The 21,110-nt window shown below is 36.2% G+C and overlaps 2 protein-coding genes and 1 pseudogene across 3 annotated transcripts; 1 reads left to right on the plus strand and 2 right to left on the minus strand.

Annotated features, from left to right (window-relative positions):
• The first annotated feature begins 1,249 nt into the window (after positions 1-1,249).
• LOC103320281 (peptidase uncH-like) lies at positions 1,250-8,687 on the plus strand (annotated as a pseudogene). The gene is made up of 18 exons (XR_016124176.1): positions 1,250-1,586; positions 1,706-1,810; positions 1,899-1,970; positions 2,078-2,225; positions 2,325-2,407; positions 2,825-2,880; positions 3,033-3,169; positions 3,273-3,363; positions 3,463-3,528; positions 3,657-3,879; positions 4,238-4,339; positions 4,522-4,607; positions 4,687-4,809; positions 5,132-5,201; positions 5,276-5,367; positions 5,542-5,646; positions 5,726-5,855; positions 7,379-8,687. The product of XR_016124176.1 is annotated as a peptidase uncH-like (transcript).
• AR781 (DUF1645-domain containing protein) lies at positions 7,098-8,604 on the minus strand. Its single transcript, XM_008221936.3, has one exon. The coding sequence runs from the start codon at positions 8,569-8,571 to the stop codon at positions 7,381-7,383; it is 1,191 nt and encodes a 396-aa protein (XP_008220158.2). The 5' UTR covers positions 8,572-8,604; the 3' UTR covers positions 7,098-7,380.
• A 4,396-nt stretch (positions 8,688-13,083) lies between the features above and the next one.
• On the minus strand, positions 13,084-17,140 carry LOC103320283 (transcription factor, putative (Protein of unknown function, DUF547)). Its single transcript, XM_008221938.3, has 12 exons — positions 16,605-17,140; positions 16,379-16,461; positions 15,796-15,897; positions 15,582-15,698; positions 15,191-15,446; positions 14,924-15,081; positions 14,496-14,836; positions 14,297-14,396; positions 14,148-14,207; positions 13,921-14,004; positions 13,657-13,773; positions 13,084-13,549 (listed from the first exon to the last, which is right to left on the minus strand). The coding sequence occupies exons 2-12, from the start codon at positions 16,436-16,438 to the stop codon at positions 13,250-13,252; spliced, it is 1,695 nt and encodes a 564-aa protein (XP_008220160.2). The 5' UTR covers positions 16,439-16,461; positions 16,605-17,140; the 3' UTR covers positions 13,084-13,249.
• Between the last annotated feature and the right edge of the window lie 3,970 nt (positions 17,141-21,110).

Consider the following 21,110-nt stretch of genomic DNA (forward strand, 5'->3'; position numbering starts at 1 on the left):
ACATGGTATCAGAGCCAGGTTGATTGATTGGACCTAAATTGGGCCTCTACTCTTACTCAATATATGGTGTTCATATGTTGAGCTTGAATGTTTACCCTTATTCTTTACTCAATACGTGGTGCTCACGTGTTGGGCTTGAATGATTGACTTCGATGTGAACGGCTCCACATGTAGCCCACTATATGGTGGTCCTACATGAGGGGGCGTGTTGAAGAATATGAATCCCACGTAAAAAACTTGACTAAATAAAATACAAAATATAATGAATAATTACACTACTAATAACATATTTCATCAATGGCAGAATGGAAGCCCAAAATGTCTTTGGATGGTATGTATAAAATGTTGCTTCCTCGTTCGGTGGCTTGGCAGGGACTAGGTTATAATTGAGTTATTAGTTGCACACCACACAAAATTTTGTGCAATTTTATATGTCTAATTTCAGAATTTATTCACCAGAAACAAAAACATGAGTCTCATGGGATGGTGAGTCTCGTCTCCATCTGCAACTTTTCTATTTAGTATAAGTTATAGTATAAATTACGAAGGAAAGAAGCGTTTCTCAAACATGCTATTAATATTAAGGTGCAATGAGAGTTTGAATATGAGACCACTAGTTTACAAATCAATGCTCTTTTTTATCGAATTAGTTCCGATTGGCTCTTATTTTATATTTTCTTTTCGTGTCTCCATCTCCACTGCAACTGATAAAAATAAAATTGTAATTTCATAAAAATAAAAATAAAAATTTGGTGGAAGGTAATTTCATAATTAAGTAATGAACAAATGGATTTGGACAATAGAAAAGGGAACAATGGACATTTGGACAATAGAAAAGGGAACAATGGACATTTGGACAATATGAACAGGGAACAATGTGGCAGTAAAGATGAGGTGGCGACTGTCGAATGGAGAGGGAGTGAGGTGGCGAGTGTTTCTGAGGAGGAGATGATGAGTCAAATGGCTTTCTTCCTCGGTCCTCCTCCCCCTCATCATCACACAGACATATACGTCCTCCTCAACTTCAACATATCACTAAGTAAACCATGGAATTTGATCATCGCCAGCAGCCAGAGTGAGTCTCCCTTCCAACTAAAATGCAGGACCTCAAGCCAACGGCTACTACTCCTTTGGAAGTTAAGCAAATCACAGCTCCCTATGGCTCCTGGAAATCTCCCTTCACCACCGACGTCGTCTCCGCCGCCTCCAAGCTACTCGCTGGCACCGCCGTCGATTCCCTCGGCCGCCTCCTCTGCCTCGAGTCTCTCCCCAATGAATCCGGGTACGTCTGTTTTCTAGCTCTACATTAATTGAAATTTGAGTCCTTCATGCTCATTGTCATTGGTCATGGTCATGAGGATATTTATTTATTATTTACGGACGAATGGTGGTGGTGAGAGAACCGGAGAGGGCAGGGGAGGGACCCGTTGATATTACCCCCAAGGAGTATGCGGTGCGCACAATGGCTCAGGGCTCCGAAAGTGGCGGTGCCTTCAGAGTTTCAGCGGATACAGATACACTAGTTTTCTCCAATTACAGCGACCAACGCCTTTACAAGCAGTCCTTAACTTCTTCCACTATTGGTGGTTGGTACAAATATATATATTATTATACATGAAATGCTTATTTGAAATTAAGCTGCTATATTTATTTAATTTTGTTTTTGTTATTGTTGTTGTTGTTGTGAAATGCCTGTCTTTACCAGATTCTTCTCCTACACCACTCACTCCGGATTATGGTGGACCAATTGTGAGTTATGCTGATGGGGTGTTTGATGCCCGCTTTAATCGTTATATAACTCTGCGGGAAGGCATGTCATCCCTCCATTTTTACTACTATAAAGCCATTTATGTATATGTCAAATGTCAATACAATCTCTCTCTGTTGTGTATGTGTAGATGCTCGTCAAAGCACCACTGATCCCATCACAACAATCGTGGCAGTAGAGCTTGACAGCACAGATATTCGGGGTAAATTTATTAAGAGTTTGTCAAAACTAAACCCATGTCCCTATAACATTGATGTACCGAGGACTGATGTGTATTGCGTAATGTGGGTGGCACCATGTGGCATCCAGAACCAGAAGTACTAGTAGGTGGAAGTGACTTCTATGCCTTCCCTCGTCTGGACCGCAAAGGTGAACGATTGGCATGGATTGAGTGGTCTCATCCCGACATGCCATGGGATAAAGCTCAACTCTGGGTTGGCTACATATCTGAGATAGGGTAAGCTAATTTCTTCTCGGGATGATATAGCGCTTCTTTCTGCGATGATACATGCTTTTGCTAGCAGGGTTAATTAATCTTCTTGGTTCTTTCATACAGAGAAGTCTACAAACGTATCTGTGTTGCTGGCTGTGATCCTGCAATCAGAGAGTCTCCAACTGAACCCAAGTGGTCATCTAAAGGTGATTTTTTTATTAATTTACTTGGTTGAGGAGCAAATTTCAACTTGAAATGTCATTATTAATATGTCATACTTGATAGATACTTGACTGAACTTCATTGAGTACAAGTATCCATTGCATCTCTGTTGAGGATAAATATACATCCTTAAGAAAAAGGGAACTCCTTTCATGTTTGGAAAGTACTGGCGGGATCAACAATCTTATTGTGCATACAATCGCTTCAAGATAAGAGTTCCTTGACTAATTATTGGCTTTTACTGCTCAAATAGAATACCTCAAGGTATCTGCTTTTGTTAATTTCATATTGTGGGAGTCACATTTTACAAGTTCAACAGTTGCTATTACTCTATCCAAGAAAATTTTGGACTTTCATTTGCTTCATGCTATGCTTTAATTGGTTATGCTTGAGTGGTGCAGGGGAACTATTTTTTATTACTGACAGACAAAATGGATGTTGGAATCTGTATAAATGGGTAATTTTCTTACTTTTAACATTTCTGTTTGCCTTGATCTATATACTGAAATTTTACGATAACATTTTGTGTAGTTGAACAACAGTTATTTGGTGCTAATTGGCATTCATCATTTTATATGTCTTCCTAATTCAGATTTTCTTTGACGACAGGTTGAATCTAATAATGAGGTGATATCTGTTTATTCTTGGGATGCTGAGTTCTTCAGACCATTATGGAATTTTGGAATGAATTCTTATGAACTTATTCAGAGCCATGAGCAAAATATCTTAATTGCTTGCAGCTATAGGTAGGAAAGTTAGGTTTGGCTGTATTGTGTTTATCTTGTACTTGGAAATGATTATTGTCTATCTGCTTTAGTCAAGAAATGAGTTTTGGATGTTTACATGTAGGCAAAATGGAAGGTCATATCTTGGAAATCTGGATGATGTTCAGAGCTCATTCTCTGTGCTTAATATTCCTTTTACGGATACAGATAATATTGTACTTCCAAAAATCTTATGCTCATTAAGTTTATGTGCTAAAGCTGTTAAGTATTTGACCGGCCTATACATTTCAAAACTTGCATATTTGTCTATGCAGACTTTAGGGATTAATTGCCTATACGTGGAGGGAGCATCAGAAGTTCATCCACTGTCTGTAGCGAAGGTGTTTTGCGATCTTTGATGTCCCATTTTACAACACCTCTTTCTGTTGCAGCATATAATGGTGAAGGCTATTGTTGTGAATTAGGCCACTTCTGTTTCGTATCTTTAAACCTTTCTCTTTTGGTGTAGGTGACTTTAGATGACCACAAATCAAAAGCAGTTGCATTCAAGATTATTTGGCCTTCTTCACCTGATTGTTTAAAATACAAGTCCTACTTCAGCTTACCCAAAGTTATTCGATTCCCAACAGAAGTTCCTGGTCAAACTGCCTTTGCATACTTTTACACACCATCAAATCCTGATTACCAAGCCACTCAGGAAGAAAAGCCTCCACTGTTATTGCAAGCCCATGGTATGCTATGATTTAAAAGTTTCCTAGTTATAATTCCTAAGTTTTCCATATTGGGGCATTTCTTTTGCAAATGTTGTTCTGCAATTCCTGGGATGATGCAGGTGAGCCTTTCAGAGCTAGAGGACAATATTATCTACTTGTTGCAATGAAAAGATACTTCATTCAGGGAATATAGGATAATTTATTGCGAAGGAGACTATTTCCCACCTACATTATCTACATTAAGCATGCTTATTCAATGCCTTTTCATTACGTGCCCTTGTTGGAGTTATCCCTTCTCTCAAACGAATGGTACTATAGTTTAGCTGTTTTTGTGAATTTATTTGTTATAGCATTGTTCTTCTTTGATTTACTGCAGGAGGACCCACATTTGAATTGCACGGAATCTTAAATCTGAGTATTCTGTACTAGACTAGTCGGGGTTGGGCATTTGTTGCTGTTAACTATGGTGGAAGCAGTGGTTTGCTTTTAACCTTATATTGTAGTTTATGCTTGTTATTTCGTTTTCATGGGATCTCTTTATTGCACAATGATGGTTCTGGAGTCCTTTGATCCTGAGTATCCTCTTATTACTGTCAACATTTCAATCTTTTTGTTCTTTTCAAATTATATTCCATCATATCTTAGACAATGGGTTTTAAGGTTATGACAGAGAATATCGTGAAAGGCTCTTGAGGAAATGGGGAATTGTGGATGTAAATGACTGTTGCAGCTGTGCTAGATATTTGGTATTCATTTTATCCTAGACGATGATGAATTTGGTAGAGCACCCATCAAGCCATGGTAATATATATTTTTGTTATCTAGGTGGATTCTGGGAAGGTAGATGGCAAACGGCTGTGTATTACTGGGGACTCTGCAGATAGTTATACAACCTTGGCTGCTCTTGCTTTTAGAGACACCTTTAAGGCAGGAGCTTCCTTGTATGGTGTGAGAGTTTAACTCTATACTAGGTTTACTATTCATTTCTTGTGGACAGTGATATCAGAAGAAACCAGTGGTTATATTATTGCATCGTGTAAAATTATGTTGCCGAATAATCTTTCTGACTAGGCCTCTGCTGCGGTGAATGTTCTGTACTCTTCCCTTTATATACTAACTTTGCTTCTTGAAGCTTGATGACACATTAATACTCTAATTCCGTTTCTTTTTTCCTTTTTATATCATTAACTGATATCCTTTTACATAACATAGTATGCGCTATGAACTAGAGAACTGACAATTTTTTTGGGTCATATTGGTCCATGAACAGATAGCTGACTTGACAATGTTGAGGGCAGAAACTCAAAAATTTGAGTCTCACTATATTGATAATCTTGTTGGTAAGTCAGAAGATGACATTTGAGGCTTTACTTTATTGATGCCATGAAGTTGAAGCAAACTTAATTGGTTGCAGGTAGTGAAAAGGATTACTTTGAAAGGTCGCCAATCAACTTCATTGATAGAATTTCTTGCCCCATTATCTTATTTCAAGGATTGGAAGACAAGGTAAGAAAATTGTAGCATTTTCTTTTCTTTGTCATACTTCTTTTAATCCTCCTCTTTCACCATGTGATAACTAAGGATGATAATTTCGGCACAGAGGAGATGAGATAAAATTATGGTATCCAGTGGTTTCATGAACTTAAAGACTGAGTTTGGAAAGTACATTATGTTTTGTAGTCTGTACCCCCAGTACAAGCTCCTACAATATACCTTGCTTTAAAGGATAAGGGTCTGCCTGTTGCTCTCGTGGAGTACGAAGGAGAACAACATGGTTTCTGCAAGGTATTTTCAATGTTACGTTGTACGTACTCACAAAAGTTTAATGATTGGATACAACAAACTGATATAGTATTGTACACAGGCTGAGAACATTAAGTTCACGCTGGAGCAACAAATGGTTTTCTTTGCATGGTTAGTTGGACACTTCAAGGTTGCAGATGACATTACCCCAATCAAAATTGATAACTTCAATTAAGCATTCACTAAAAGAGGTGCCACATTCTGAAATTCTCCTGTGTGTACTTTTGTTATTTGTATGAGGCAATACGTTTGCAGGTTTTGACTTGTTATTTGGTTTCCGCTCAATCTGACCAAGAACAATTTGCTAGTTTTAAGGAATTTGTGGATCTATTATGGATGACAAAAATGAAATGAGCATGAACTGATTCACAGCTTGTTCCGGAAAACTGAAATGACTTACTATCTTCTTCTTTTTTCAAACTGGAAATGACTTACTATCTTCTTCTTTTTTCAAACTGGAAATGACTTACGATCTTTACATGCTCTCTGTTCTATTATTATGTCACATTTAATCTCAAGGTTTCGGTTCGAATTAGGGTAAATTATGAGTTGTAGTTTAATTATATGTATATGTGGTTGTAGAATCTTAAAGCTAACTTCTATAAACTGCTTTGACATCCCACCTTGGTATTGCAAATTAGTGCTTCCCCTCTAGAAGTTGACAATATGTTTTGCCTACCACCCGTTATATTCTGTTTAGCAACCCCATAGGAAAAACATTAAAAATTGTAGAAGAATAAACGAGTCTAGTGTTTCGTCCCATTCTAGCTACAATAAAAAATGAGTCTAGTGGTTCATCTCTATCTATAATCAATCTAGTAGTTCCGCCCATGTTTTATAGAACTTTTATTTTTCCATTCTCCGCAATTTTTTTTTTTTTAAAAAAAGACAATTGTCCTATCATGACGTATTGACTTTCTAGATTGATGAATTAGGATAATCAAATAAGAAGTCAATCTAACAAAAATTGAATTTCGTGTTCTATGTTTCATACCGTTGTTTTTCTTATCTGGTGTCACCAAATACATGCATGTCAGAGAGAGCTTTGCTAGCTAGTATTGGTTCACACATCTAGGAAATTGTCAGCCCTTGATGGTTGGTCTTATACTGTGAGACCCACCAACGGTCCAGAATCATTCAGGTGTTCTCGGTCTTTTGCCTAACGGACTGATTGTGCTAGAAGTCAAATTTTTTTATTTATTTAATTATATTTGATTTTCTTGCCAATTACCTTGGTGACATAGCTCTTCCTTCCCTGAGGTGGAGGTCTTTTGAGTTCATCTTCTGAGGAAATCATTGACTATAGGGTATTAAATAGATGTGGTTGTGATTTAGGGTTCTATAGCCAACCAAAAAAAGTGTTTGATTTGAGATCGCTAACAAAATTGATGGTGCAGCAGACAGATAACATAGAGAAAATTGCATATATAAGATTTGATAAATATGTGCTTCTGTCTTCCAGTATGTATATTTATATATTCTTCCAATTACAAACTTTGATATAAAACAAAGGAAGAAGGAAAGAATGTGTATGCAGTAATGGGGGCAATAATCATGCTTGATTTTTGTGTTTTTAACTGCAAACCATCAACCACAATCCTCTTACGTATGTATTCTACACTGCTAAAAACAAATAAATAGGCAACTTTACAGCAGAAAAAAATTGATGAAAAACAGCAAATTTTCTCAAAAATTAACAAAAAATCTGTGGCAGATTCAGGACCGTGAAAGAGACCCAAAGCCATTGGCAAGTGCACTGACAGCAGGATTGAAGGCCAATCGACCCAAAATGCCCTGCTTGTAAGGCAAGAAGGTCTTCTTCTTCATATCATTAGACACTGCTTTGTTCATAGTGTAATGCAACTCATGAGCTGAAACTGGCCCTCTTCTTCTTGAGTTCGTGGCCGCCGGGCTGTCTATGGACCTGAAGCTGGAGTTCTTGACATCTTCGTTTTTCTTGAACAGATTTGAGTACTTTCGGAACGGATCTTTATCTGTTGCTCTTCCTTCTGATGCGCTTCGAAACAGCAGAAAGTCTCTCAGTTTCCATTTCTTTGAAGCCTTTGAAGCTGAAGCAGCAGCAGAGGGAGAAAACATGGCTTTTGGAGCTAACTGTCTGTTGTTTTGTTGTTGCTGCTGTTGCTGTTGTTTTTCTTCTTCTTCCCATTGATACTCCGAAACCCTCAAAGGAGACAGGGACCTTGTTGCTCTATGGCCCGAAACAGAGGATGACAAGGCTGCAGGAGTTCTGTCTCTTCCTCTTTGGTGCTGATCACTTCTCTTTGTGGTGTTGTCCATTTCGGTCGTGGACAACGACCCAAGTGGATGGTCTTTACCCTTTTTCCATCTAGGCGAAAGAACTTGACGGAAAAAGGATGGAGTTCTGGGGGTGTTAGTTGCAGGAGGAGGCTTAAAGGGTCGGATAACGCCGCCATCGAAAAGCTCTTCAGCTGAGAGAGAAGTTCTTTCCACCTCCTCACTAACATCAAATGCGAAGTCTTCAAAGCCAAACTCATCCTTAGGCGATTTGGGAGATTTTGGTGTGGCTCCTTCATGAGTTGGCGGCTCATTATCTTCCCAATTGCTGTTGGAGAACTCTTCAAACTCCCTGTAAAAGTCAGACATCCTAGTTGGGCTTGTTGGTGCACTCATGTAGAACTCCCCGAACCGCCTTGGCGTCGAAGGAGCCGTCACACATGGCGAAGATCGGGCGCTATTGAAGTCGAAATCCATGGCTGTTCTGGTTGGTATCACCACCTCCATGATTGCTTGCTTCTTGTGTTGAGAGAGTGGTTTTTGAGAGGGACAAAGACAATGACAAAGGCGAACAATAATATATATATATAGAGGGCAAGTAGAGGAAGGAACATAGAAATGAGAAAGGTCGAGATTGTTGACCATGACCATCAAAGGTAGAGATTAGGAGCCGCCTTTAAATACTTTGTAGCAAACCATGGTGGTTTTTCTATTATTACTTTAGCTACAAAACACTAATAAAACCTCACATGCCAAAGCCTCCATCATTCCTTTGTTTTTTGTTTTTTTACGGTACGAATTTTCCTTGAAGTGGACCCTTTCGAGGTCGACGTGGACATATATTATCTCATTTCTTTTCGTTCTGGACACACTTTTGACCTCATTTATCTATGATAAATAAATAACTCTCACATAAATTAGCGTCTATGATGGTGGGATAAAACAAACAAATATAGAAAGGTGGAAGAGTAATCATGGCGCAATGGAAGGCATCACTGATTCACCTGTAAGCCTTTTCCTCCAAGCTTAATTGGTTTGACCACAAAGCATGCAGTCAACGTAGTCGATTGCCTCACCTGAAATGTGGGATTAATTATAACTATAAGTTTGGTATGTGCTTGTAAAGCCCAACCAAAACCATGAGAATAAATGATGCGAATATATAAAAAATGTCTTGACATAGGGAACATGACTTGGATTGCTTCAGAAATATGGTAAAACATGTGAAGTTTTATTGGAGTTTATTTATTTATTTACAGAATACCAGTTGGGTTGGCCTTGGAGATGATGAAGAAGTAAAATTTAAGGGAAAATAAAGTTAATACGTAAATCAATTAACCTGATGATGGTTACCCATTATTTAGGATACAATATTTTGTTGATGTATTATAAATTAATCCATCTATTTTAATACTCATTTACTGATGACCGATACCGAGAAACTAATCTCGCCTAATTAATTGTTTTATTTAAAAAAAAATGCCCATCTACCTGAAGATCTGTCCAAGTTGAATTAATTCAAGATTTGTTTAATGGCTGATAAACGTGCCTAAAATCAAATGACTTCTAGAATTTGAAGCTTTTAATTCTTGAAAAATATGAGATGTAGGGAAAATCTTATAAATTGAACATTACATGTGAGAGTCTAAGACTGATGTTGTTGGGTGCACCTACATCTGGCCTTTTTGGGTCCCAAAAATATCTAAATGCTGACAAATTTAGCCGAACAATCTCAAACCAGAGCCCCTTTTTTTGATTTTTGGATGCAAAAAAACACAGAGTTGGTAGGGAACAATCTTATCACATTTTACAGCTGTCCACAATAACATCTTCCTCACACAATTTTTGTCCCTGACTATAATTTCTCCAAGCTTTATACAGAAATTATTATTATTTTTTATTTTCTTGTTGCTTTTAATGTCGCATTATCCATGAATTTCACATTTTTTACAGTGCCAACACATACATATATATATATATATATATATATATATACAGGGAGGGCTTGGAGAGATGCAACACACCACATGGGGTTGGAGGATGCAGACGAACAATTTAGTCTTAAGGCAGCATGAATAATGCCATATTCATTCGTTGGTGCACGTTTTGAGCTCACCACATACATATTTTGATAGGGACAAGTATTTGCCGTCCAAAACTCCCTCTTTTAGTTTTGAAAATTAATTTGGTTGGATTGATGTGTCTATTTGTGGATGGTAGAGACAATAATGTCTACTAGGGTAGTATATATTTTATTGTCAAAAGATTTGTATTGTGGGACATATTTATGTTGTCAAATCAAGAATTCGGATTACAGGTTCTCTAAATCTGTAATCCGTAGAATATGGAAAGAGAATATTTGTAAATTCCTATTTTTTAATGAATAATACATAATTATGTATAAATAAGAGTTTAGGATTAGGATTATATCACTTAAATCACATATATAATTTGTTTCATTTCATTTACTTTTCTTTACTCATTCCTAGTTTATAATTAGATGATTAGCACATTAATTTGTGTCAATTATTAATACAACAATTATATATATATATATATAAGATGAACAATATATCATATCACTAAACATAATCGTACACTACCACCAAATATAATCATATTTTTCTTGAACACATCACCAAACATTTACATATTTATTTATACCATCCTTTAAAAAAATATCTTTGATACTTATTATTTTTAAATTATTTCTTAAAACGTATTATGGTCTAATTATTAATAACCTCAAAAATAATACTTTATTTTATTATTGTATCTTATTAAGTTGTGTGACTTTATTGAGTATTTTATGAATTTGGTTTGATTGATATTTGAGACTAAAACGACATATCACATCATGTGATATAGAAATGTGAGTAAGTGTAGCATTACTCTTTTTTAATATACTGGTGATAGGAGATGGGGGACTCTCGAACTTAGGATTTCTGATACAAAAATAAATGCTCTTAATCAATTCAACTATAAATTCCTTATAAAATGAAAACATTGGGAGCTCTTGCATTGTTTTTTATTCCTTTTCTAAATTCCTATACATACGTGGTTGATATCATTTTCTTAGGTAGGTCACAAGTGAACAACCACGTAAAATGAAAACCAGTGGGAGCTCTTCTATTGTCTTTTATGAATGAGAAAAGTTAGCTACCTCCTTCTTTTTGTTTAATCTAAATGGGTATTTTGAAAAATCTATTCCTAAAACAAATGAGAGTTAAGAAAATAGACCATCTAGAAGTGAAGACAGCTCATGGAGTTGAATTTCTTGGCTCATCAAAGTAATAACAAAATGTGGTTGATACACACATGACTGCACATCTATATATACATACTTAATTCAAAACAAGCCGTATTCGTACGTGTGTCTGCAATTTTTTATTTATTAATATTTATAAATAAAGAAAAAAAAAGGCTCGCCTCATGACAAGCACACATTGACAGTTGACACAACACATAAAATAAACATGCCCCTTTCAAGTTTCATGTCCAAGCATATGGAAATAACTTCGCTACGCGTGATGCATTTTTGTGTTTGTCTATTGCTTCATCTCGTATAAATCACATATATATAAAGATATAGAAATATGAATATAGTGTATATTTATGACAAGAATGTTTCTTTCATGACAAAGAAGTTTCTCTCGTGACAAATAACTAACTTTGATCGGAAAAAAAAAGGAAAAAAAAAAAGGTACATGCAGAACCCGTGTGTTTGTAAGCCTACAGATTTAAAATCAACGACTGCTGGTTTTGGTTTGAGCAAAGCTAATTAAACATAGAAGATGGTGAGGTTCCACCAGTAGTTTTGTCCAGACACATCTAAAAACGACTTTGAAATGTGATCAGTTTGGCTTGTTGTGGAGGGAGGGCTTTTCATTTTTAGAATCAGGGTATTATCCAAAAAATTAAATAAAATAATACAGATGATTAAATTGGTTGGATTATTTCACTCATTCATTAATTAAATCAAATTGTCTTTTCAAATGATGCAACTACCATTTTGGCATCTTCTAATCTATACTCCCATATTAGACAACAGCCTTATACTACGACACATCTCTCAACTCCTTACGTGTGAAACGTGCTGCATATCGTTGGATTCGTTTTCCTTTTCTTCTTTCTTTTTAACCTCGTTTTCAACGGTTTGGATTATTTTATCATATATTTTGATCATGACAATGTCAATCCCGAAAAAACTTGTAGGTTTGGGTTGGGAGTTGGGTATAATCATAATCTTCAGCCAATCCATGTTCTAAAAGGTCTTCACCATAATTTGAAATATCGATGAAATATTGAGGTTATTTCGATTTTTCAAATCACTGATATTTTGGAATATATCCATGTACATATCGTATAAATATCGACAATATCGACGATAATATCAGAAAATATCAATGTTGATAATTTCGCTCGTACTTTAGCAATATGTCAAAATAGGAAAGGTAAAAACAAATATATAATGTTGATAGGTCTTACCGCCAAAATTACTTGAGCAATTTTCCCGCCAAATAAAATGGAAGGCCCAAAAGTACGGTTGTCTAGTAGCTTAGAAGATAACATAGTCCAATTGTTGTCCAAGGTTTAACAAGAGGACCAAATTTATCTGCAAAAAGATATTGGGGCCCCAGAGGATAAAGCCACTAATTGGGTTTGGGCCTCAAAGTCAAAGCGGACCCTTTGATTTTGGTTTGATACGAACCTCCCGTACTCTTTTGGGCAGTGAGAGGTGGATCCAGATTTATCACGGGCGTAGAAACTTGTGCTGTACTAAAGTCCTTTTCAGCAGAGAAGACACAACATACAATCTCCAAGCCTTTAAATTAACAGCAACAGAAAATCTTGTTTAAACATGATTTACTTGTTTAATTAGGGTTAGATGAAGATAGTTTAACTTTGTATGAGTGCTTGGAAAGTTGCAGGCTTGTCATTTTTATGCTTTTGGCAGTGACCCCTCGACCTTGAAAAGCAGGGTTTGTTCTTTACTTCGATGTGGCTGATAGATCCATGCATTGAAAGTGACAAATGTTAAGGACCACTTACCCCACTTGTTTCTGATGAATATTCTCGAGCATGGAAACACAAGAGGTGGAGAGTAAAAGTAAATACTTGTGACCACTTAAGCTATAAGTTTCTTGCGATTATAGCCGGTGCTTTTGACATAAACCCGATCCATTGATCTCATGATTACTTACAAGTTACAAGAGAGCAGATATTATTCATGTAATTTTGATATAAGCCTATAGCTATGTACAAAATCAACCCCCAACACCCTTACAATAATGTAAAACAATAATTTGCAGAGAGCGCAAAAACTTGATCATGTGGACACGAGGTACCTAAAACTGAACTCATAAGGTATAATTTGAACAACCTGTGAAAGAGGCTCATTTTTCCCTCTTTCAAGCAGCTTAATTGCGTCTTTTCCCAGTTCACTTGGTAGCTGAAGGCAGATCCAGTCTAGCAGTGACTCTATATCCTTTGCAAAATCAGGCTGATACCAGTTCAAGAGTTTTGGAATTGCAAATTTAGTTGATGAAATTCCAACTGCAGCTTGTAAGTACTCTCTTTTTGCCACTTCCAGTTCATTTTCAACTTGGGATGCAGTATACACTCTCACCTACATTTGGCAGAAGGCCATTTATTACTGATGTCAGTTGCTTGGAACTTTGAACCTGTGAAGAAATTTGTACAAATACAGTTCTTGTATTCCATGTGTAAACTTACAGCAGGGGAGGACCAGCTTCCACATGATAGTGCAAATGTGACCAAAGGTTCAGATAATTCCAATCCAAAAATGCTTCTTGCTGTCTTCTCATCATTTTTTGTACCCTTGGATAAGGTCTGGTCAAGAGTTAAAATTTTGATGAGAAATTATCTCCTTCCATGCTTGCCCATCCCCACTCCCCCCATTAAAAAAAAAAGGAAAAGAAAAAAAAAAGAAGAAAACCAGAATAAAAATCTCTGTGCATACAAATTGACACCACTTACATATTTTGAGTGATAAGGCAGTCTCAAGATAAAGTGTTCAATAGTAATTGCATTTAACAAGTGTCCTCCAACATTTATTGTTGCCTGAGTAAGACGAAATACAACAGTATGAATTATTGACCAGCAGAAGTGTTTTTAATCACTTGCTTTATACATATAAATGGAATTTGTGAAAAATTGTATTTGTAATTATAAACAGAAGCTCTAGGATCTTGGATATTCCATACCTTCTGCATGAGTGCAACAATTATCTCAGGACTCTCAGGTATTCCGTGCTCTAGAAATGCCTGCAGTATTGTAGAAGAGCAGCAGATGAAATAATTCCTTAACAAAGGCAACTACATGAATGTACAAAGAACATAAACTATTTACACACATTCATCATGCAGGAATTGTAGATATTTATCCAGAATGCAAGCTTCTCCTGATGACTGAGACGTTGTAAATTTACAGACGCAAGTTTTCGGAGCAGTAGCCTGAGAATTCAGCCAATGAAATGACTTTAACTCTTAGAATTATCATCGTATCATGCAAAAGGTGGAAAACGAACCTAACATTCTGAACAGAAAACTTACTTCAATCTTCGGAGTAGGAACAAAGCATTTGCTGTTCGGTTTGGATTAATAGTTTCAGCTTCAATTGCATGTAATTGCTTATATGGACCGATATCTCTTTGTCCAAATTCGGAACAAATAGCATAAGGATCCCAAGATTCTTTTGGTTCATTATTTTCTTGAGCTGCTAATGTTGAGAAGGAAGGTAAACTTTCGGCAGTGCCCTTTGCTGAACTCATTGTCATAAGAATGCTTGACAAGCACTTCAGAATGTTTTCAGAAATTTTGTTGGGACTTTCATCTCCGGACATCTCTTTGTCCGGTACTTGTGCACTTTCTTGGTCCATGACTCTATATTCTAACTGAACATAAGACACAAAAGATACCATGTTAATGGCACTGAAAAAGTTTGAGTAACTTGATGAAAATGTGGTAATTTTACTATGTACCTGTAGTTTCTGAGGATCTGAACGCTTTTCTGCTGTTTTGTGATCAATTGGAGGTCCCTTCACTGGAGTCCTAACCTGAGCTTTGTGGATCAAAGATTTCTCGTTCTTCTTCTTCGTAGAATTGTTAGAAGATTGGTTCTCTTTCCCCTGCTTATCATCTGAAATTGCAACAAAGAACATTAAGAATTTCATGGCCTGCTCCGAATTTTCTAACACTAGAAATGGACAATGGATTTTACAGCTAATTAGGTTGAACCTATAGCTTACCAGAAGGGGATGGCCAATGCTTCTCAGTGGCATTGGTAGAATTGTTTACTCTTTGAGCTTGAGATTTGGGTTGCTCCTGTTTGGGATTCTTTATGGGGTATGAATCACACAAATCAGCTGAGGTTTCCATTTTCCTCTTGGAGGTTGATATGTTGACAGCTTCCTGATACAAATCCTTCCTAAAATGCACTAGCTGTTCTTCTAGCCGAACCACCTCCTCTTCCAGAACAGCCACTTCGGCTAGAAGCTCCAATGTCTACAGAGTTTCAAAGTGTCAATGAAAATTTGAAATTACCTTCAATTCCTCTAACTTCATTAGTTCAAGTTACTTTCCTAAACTCCTCTTCCATGAATTTATGTATTATATGAAAAATTATAGTGAATTACTAACATAAGGAGGCAGATAAGGAGGTAGACGAGGTAGAGCTCCCAAGGGTCTAGTAAATGCCCTCTGCAAAGCTCTGTGTACATTCTCTTCATGTCTAAGCTTCTTCTTCAGCTTATCAACCTAAGAAAATTAGAAAGTTATACTCGATAATCAATAGAAGATAGAAAGGATATGAAATCACAAAACTTAAAAAATAAAAACAAAAATTCAAACATACGTCTTGTTGTAAAGCCAATTTTCTTTCTCTGCTTGAAGCTCGTCCATTGGTGATTGGTTTTGCGGTATCCCTTAGCTTACTCCCTTGCATTTTTACCTTCGCCTTTAAATATATACAACAATTAGCTCCCACAAGAAAATAGTCTACTGGGAAGAGAAGAGGAGAAGAACTAATGGGAAATCAGAGAAATTTATAACCCATAATGAAAATAAAACAAAGAAGCTAACTTTAATGTCTCCTGTAGGGACAATGAAGAAAATTTTGTGAAACAGGGGATGGTCACAGTCAAGCCAATGACCAAAATTGAGAAAAGGAATGGACTCAGATTGAAATGGAAGACCCCATCTCGGAAATCTATCCAAAGATGCGAGCAATTTAAGAAATTTGGGAGCCTCCTCATCGAATTTGAAGCCATATTTTGTGGTGAAAACGGTTAAAGCTAGCTCAAATGGAAATAATTATGCGCTCCATGGCAATATGGGATAGGCTCCTCTCACAGTGAAAACTGTTTTTCTAAAACTATGATTAAAAAAATGTCAAAAGCACATAGCTTAGCTTGGCTCAGAGTTCAACGTAAGATTACTTTTTCATTCTTCAGAGGAGGCTTCATAGACTGCAGCCTTGTCTTCACTCTGGTATTCATCTTCTTCCTACTTCTTTTAATATCTGCAAAAGTTGTGATTTTGTGATCAAACCAATGTTACCAAATCCAAGAACTTATTAAATTCATGAAAGAAACAGACTTTGAAGTGGGCAAATTCAATTAAGACACTACGTTGAATTGCTATAAATAGAGTTGAGATTCAGACCCTTTCACAGAAAAAAAGTTCATTCCTTTCAACAAACCCAAGACAAACTTCAATGGCACCAAACAGTCCAATCCCTGCCTTCCTCGTTCATGGTGAAGCAAAATGCAAAACGAACCAAACCCATGTAACAAAAGCTCGGGACTTTGAGCTGGGATGCTTTAGAATATGCAAAACTGAATGGAAAGCAAGTCCACCTATAAATATACAGTACTAAAACACAAACTGGATGGTTTTCTCTTTGTCTAATCTCTATCTTCCACACCGCTTGATTTATAAAAGCTTCATCTCAAGACTCAGAGAGAGAGAGAGAGAGAGAGAGAGAGGCTTTAGTGAAAGGTGAATTGGGTTTGGATGTGCATAAAGATAAAAGGGCAAGCGCAATGTGGAGCCGTACAGAGCTACAAGCAAAGCACAGCATACGCACTAACAGTATGGTGCTCACTTGTTTGCGTCATCATGAACCAACGTGCACTTTTCTCTTTTAAGCTCCTGCAACGTACCACCGACTCTGCTGCTTTTACATCTTCTTCTTTCCCCTGTTTTCCTCTCTTTCTTTTTTGAGTTTTTTGAGTTTTTGAGTATTTCCGAAAATGCCCCTGAATGATGCCACAAGTATCAAAATTAAATGGGAAAAAAATTTCAATGGGAGACATAAATTGTGTTACCAAAATATTAAAATCAAAGGTTTGTATTTATTTATGTTCTTCATATTAACAAGGAGGTGATGAAGTTGACTGAGAAAAAAGATATGAGATTTATTTCTTGGTTCTAAAATTCAAGTGACAAGTATATGAGGTGGATGCATTAAATAAGGGCTGTTTTTGTGTTTGGGGGTGGTGTTCATTTGAAGGCAAAAGCTGCCCAAATCACATGTTTGCCAACTAACTAATATGAAAAACAAATCAAGTATGAACACTCCTCCTGGATTGCTTGAATTGAACCATTCAAGATTTGATTCATACTTGTTCTTCTTGTTACCATTTACAAATAAAAGATGAAGAGATGGGGTCAAATCATCATTAATATTCTTAATTATCTATGAGTATATATTAACATAATAAATAAATAAATAAAATAAATAATAATGGTTTGGATTGTGATATAGGAGATGATCATACACACATGGAATATTGGAAGGGGTGTGCTGAAAGGAAGCTGTCATGATGTTGATGGGGGTGGAAATTACACTTACAATTTACAAATATGTGAGTGCAAGCAAAATGACACATTCTGTAAACATAAAATAATTAAATCCGTAAGGATAGCCTCTTCCTCTAAACTTTTATTCATAAAAAAATAATAATAAAATAATAAAATGCCAACAGATGGTGAATTGGAAAAAGAAAAAAGAAATCCAAAAAAATGGACGCAGCACCACAGCCACGTGAGAGTGATCCCAAGCAAGCAAAACACTGGGTGGTGATTGATGACGATACCTATTTTAATGCTTCACTTAATTATGAGATTAGATTAACGGCTAATTATTGTGAAATGACCTTAGGCCACATTTCGTGTGGGGGTAGTTTCGTCATTTTGATGTAGGAGTGGGAGGATTAGTAAAAGTCAAACAGCTTAGAAGAACTGGATCGGCTACCTTTCGTGTGCAAATTATTTTTTCTTTTGTGTGCAAAACATTGGTAATTGAGTCTTTTTCTTTTCTTCTGGATTTCCGGAAGAAGTTGGTACAGTCTTTTCAGAAGACGTACGTAGGTGGAAAAAGTTGGTGAGCACAAGCAATAGTCTAAACTAAAAGGGAGAAAGATTTCTTAAGTATACACAACGATGATGTCATGGGGTTCGAACATGAAACTTATAATCTGTAAATCAAGATCATTTTCCACTAAGTTAGACTTTTTTGAAATATGGATAGTTGGGATTTGATAAAAAGTTATGTTTAAGCGGGCACTTTTCGTTCAAATGATGGTCAAGTAAATGTCATTTTCGACTGGTAGGCTTCATCATTCAATCAAATTAATCAGTCTAGCTATAAATAATTGAATCAAGTGGGTTCAACATGATTACAATGTGGAAGTAAGTAATTAAATGGGTTGAAAACCTGGCTTAAAATTATTAATTAATTCTTTGGTTGAGGCTGCTTTGAGGCATCTCAAATCACCCAAGTAATTTAATTGGAAGCTTTTTTTTATTTTATGAATTTGTGTCACTAGCTAGAATAGATTTGCTGCTGTTCCATCTTCATATTCTACTTCCATGCACGTTAATCCAAATTATATGCATTGATTTTCAGTTTGACCAACCCATAAACAAAATGGGGAAAATGCTAGTGGAAGGAAGGAAATATTATAAATTTATAATTGTTGAGCATTAGATTCTATATCAGATCAGACACGCATAAACAGCTGCTTAATACAACAAGAACCTGTCTAATTAAATGAAAATTACTGTTATTATAAAGTTAAGTGAAAACTGAGAAAGGGTTTTTAGTCATAATCCGATATAAGACATATGCCAAAAATAGTTGATAATCTTGATTGGGAGATCTTCCAATGGTTGCAGAAGCTGATGGTGGCCCTGCTTCAGCTGATGGCCTTTTATATGCAAACCAACCCCCACAAGTCATTTCTTGCACAAAAGCCATCTACTCAGCCATGTTTGTTTCTTTTCCAACTTTTTTTTTTTTAAAGTGCTTATCTTTTATCTGCTTTTTAAGAGCTTTTCAGTGTGGGGGACTTCGATTAGTACTGAAGTTGTTTGAGGCCTATCCAGAGAGCTCGTAGCTTTCATCTAATTCCTTTTTATTCTCTCTTATAGTTTCTGTAGTTTTTACCATGTAATTAAACCGACACATTTTCATTTAAGCAATTATGAAATTAATCTAACCTACCCAATTGTTCTGGGATGTTGGGAACATGAATTTATGCCAAGAGCAAAATATCATCTTTTTGGAAAGGATCTGCTTGTCTCATTCCCTTCCCTGTAAGGGGATGCTCCTCATTCATGCAAATCACAGTTTGATACATATGTAAAAATAATTCATCAAAACAAGTCACACTACTATTAGTAGGAATGTAAGAACTTCTACCTACATGATTCGGGAAATTGATCGTCGGAGAAATTTAGGAAATAAATGGGATACATATAATCATGGAATGTTGGTCTAAAGCTGGGTGTGGGATTTCGGTAGCTGGGGCCTCTGTTTTACTCTGCACATACATGCCATGGGTTTCTGGGGTCTTTTTTAGATGCATATCTGGCAAAACAAAAAGTGAAAAAAATAAAAGAAAAATTGTTAAAAAGTCTATGTTTTTAGGTCCACCATATAAGAATCAAAGCCAGTCTACTTTGGCTTGGGGCTCTCCTCCTTGCTTGTTCTTAATTTGAGGTCAAATTGATGTTTGGCTGTCTCCTATAGAAAAGGGTCCACTCTTAGACCAGATGAAGTGACACCAACAAGCAAGAAATCTCCATTATTGGATTATTGGATAATAAAGCTCAAGATCTTAAAAGTTACAGCAAAGTAACAGAATATAAATTGAAAGATTTGGTTTGCTTTTCATACTTGGGTAAAAATAATGTCCAATGGGTTCTGTTCATAGCTCTCACAGGACAAAAGTTTGCCAGCTAGCTGGACCATTTTTGCATCCTTTTAATCTACATACTTAACTTTGTCTTTTTAATTATAGGACATACCAGATCTCCATGAGTGTACTGCTTGCCTTTTTCACGCGAATCACAGTTTGACACATATATAAAAATAATTCATCAAAAACACAAAAAGAAAAACTTATACACACATCACACTGTTATTGGCAAGAATGTAAGAAGGACGTATTTTCCTATTCGTTACAGCGTAAGTTGGTGATATTTTTTGTTTATATGTCATATTTTATCTGTTTGTGCATTGTTAATACTTGAGGGGACATTAGGAAACCCAATCTAACATGTTAAAACAGACGTTTTACCTTCTACAATATATAAATTAATTAAAAAAAAGAAGTGAATTATATTTAGGTTTAGCTTTTGGCTTCTTGCTTGTGAAAGATTTGCAATGAAGACGGGAAATGAGACAACGCTGCATGTAAAACAAACGGAGAATTGAGAGGCTGTTCAAAGTTTCATGGACTTGTCATTTTCAGCTTCCTATGGTTTTTTTTCTCTTTTTCTTTTTGGGTTTTGCCAGCACGAACCACGAGTGCTGGTCCCTGTTTGTTTCTGTTCATACCACTTCTCTTCTCTCCAAATTCCAAACCCAAACTTAGTCATTGTCGATGAAGTAAAACGAATTGGTTTTACATTTGAGCAATTAATTCAGGTGAACTTGGAAAATCTTCTTCTGAGTGTTAGATGTAGTGATTGAATTGTTGGGTCCAACTTTGTATCTCATGAATAAATCTGTGGTCCAACTTGTTAGCAGGCTTGTTGATTACAGTCCAAGCCTCGAAGGTAGACTTGGCCCAGAATGCATGGGTCAGCAAATTATGGGCTCTACTTTCAGTCCAATTTATTAGAGGCACATCAAAGTCGTTAATAAAAAATTTACTTTCA

The sequence above is a fragment of the Prunus mume genome, linkage group LG2, assembly GCF_029339155.1.
Source record: "Prunus mume cultivar Tortuosa linkage group LG2, ASM2933915v1, whole genome shotgun sequence".
Classification (NCBI taxonomy): Eukaryota; Viridiplantae; Streptophyta; class Magnoliopsida; order Rosales; family Rosaceae; genus Prunus; species Prunus mume.

Coding starts and splice junctions, on each gene's coding strand:
- LOC103320283 (XM_008221938.3), bottom strand. CDS start 16,438: ATGAATACCAGAGTGAAGACAAGGCTGCAGTCTATGAAGCCTCCTCTG. Junction 14,837..14,923: donor CAGATCCTCAGAAACTACAG/GTACATAGTAAA, acceptor TCTTATGTTCAG/TTAGAATATAGAGTCATGGA. Junction 14,005..14,147: donor TTGTTGCACTCATGCAGAAG/GTATGGAATATC, acceptor CGTCTTACTCAG/GCAACAATAAATGTTGGAGG.
- AR781 (XM_008221936.3), bottom strand. CDS start 8,571: ATGGTCATGGTCAACAATCTCGACCTTTCTCATTTCTATGTTCCTTCC.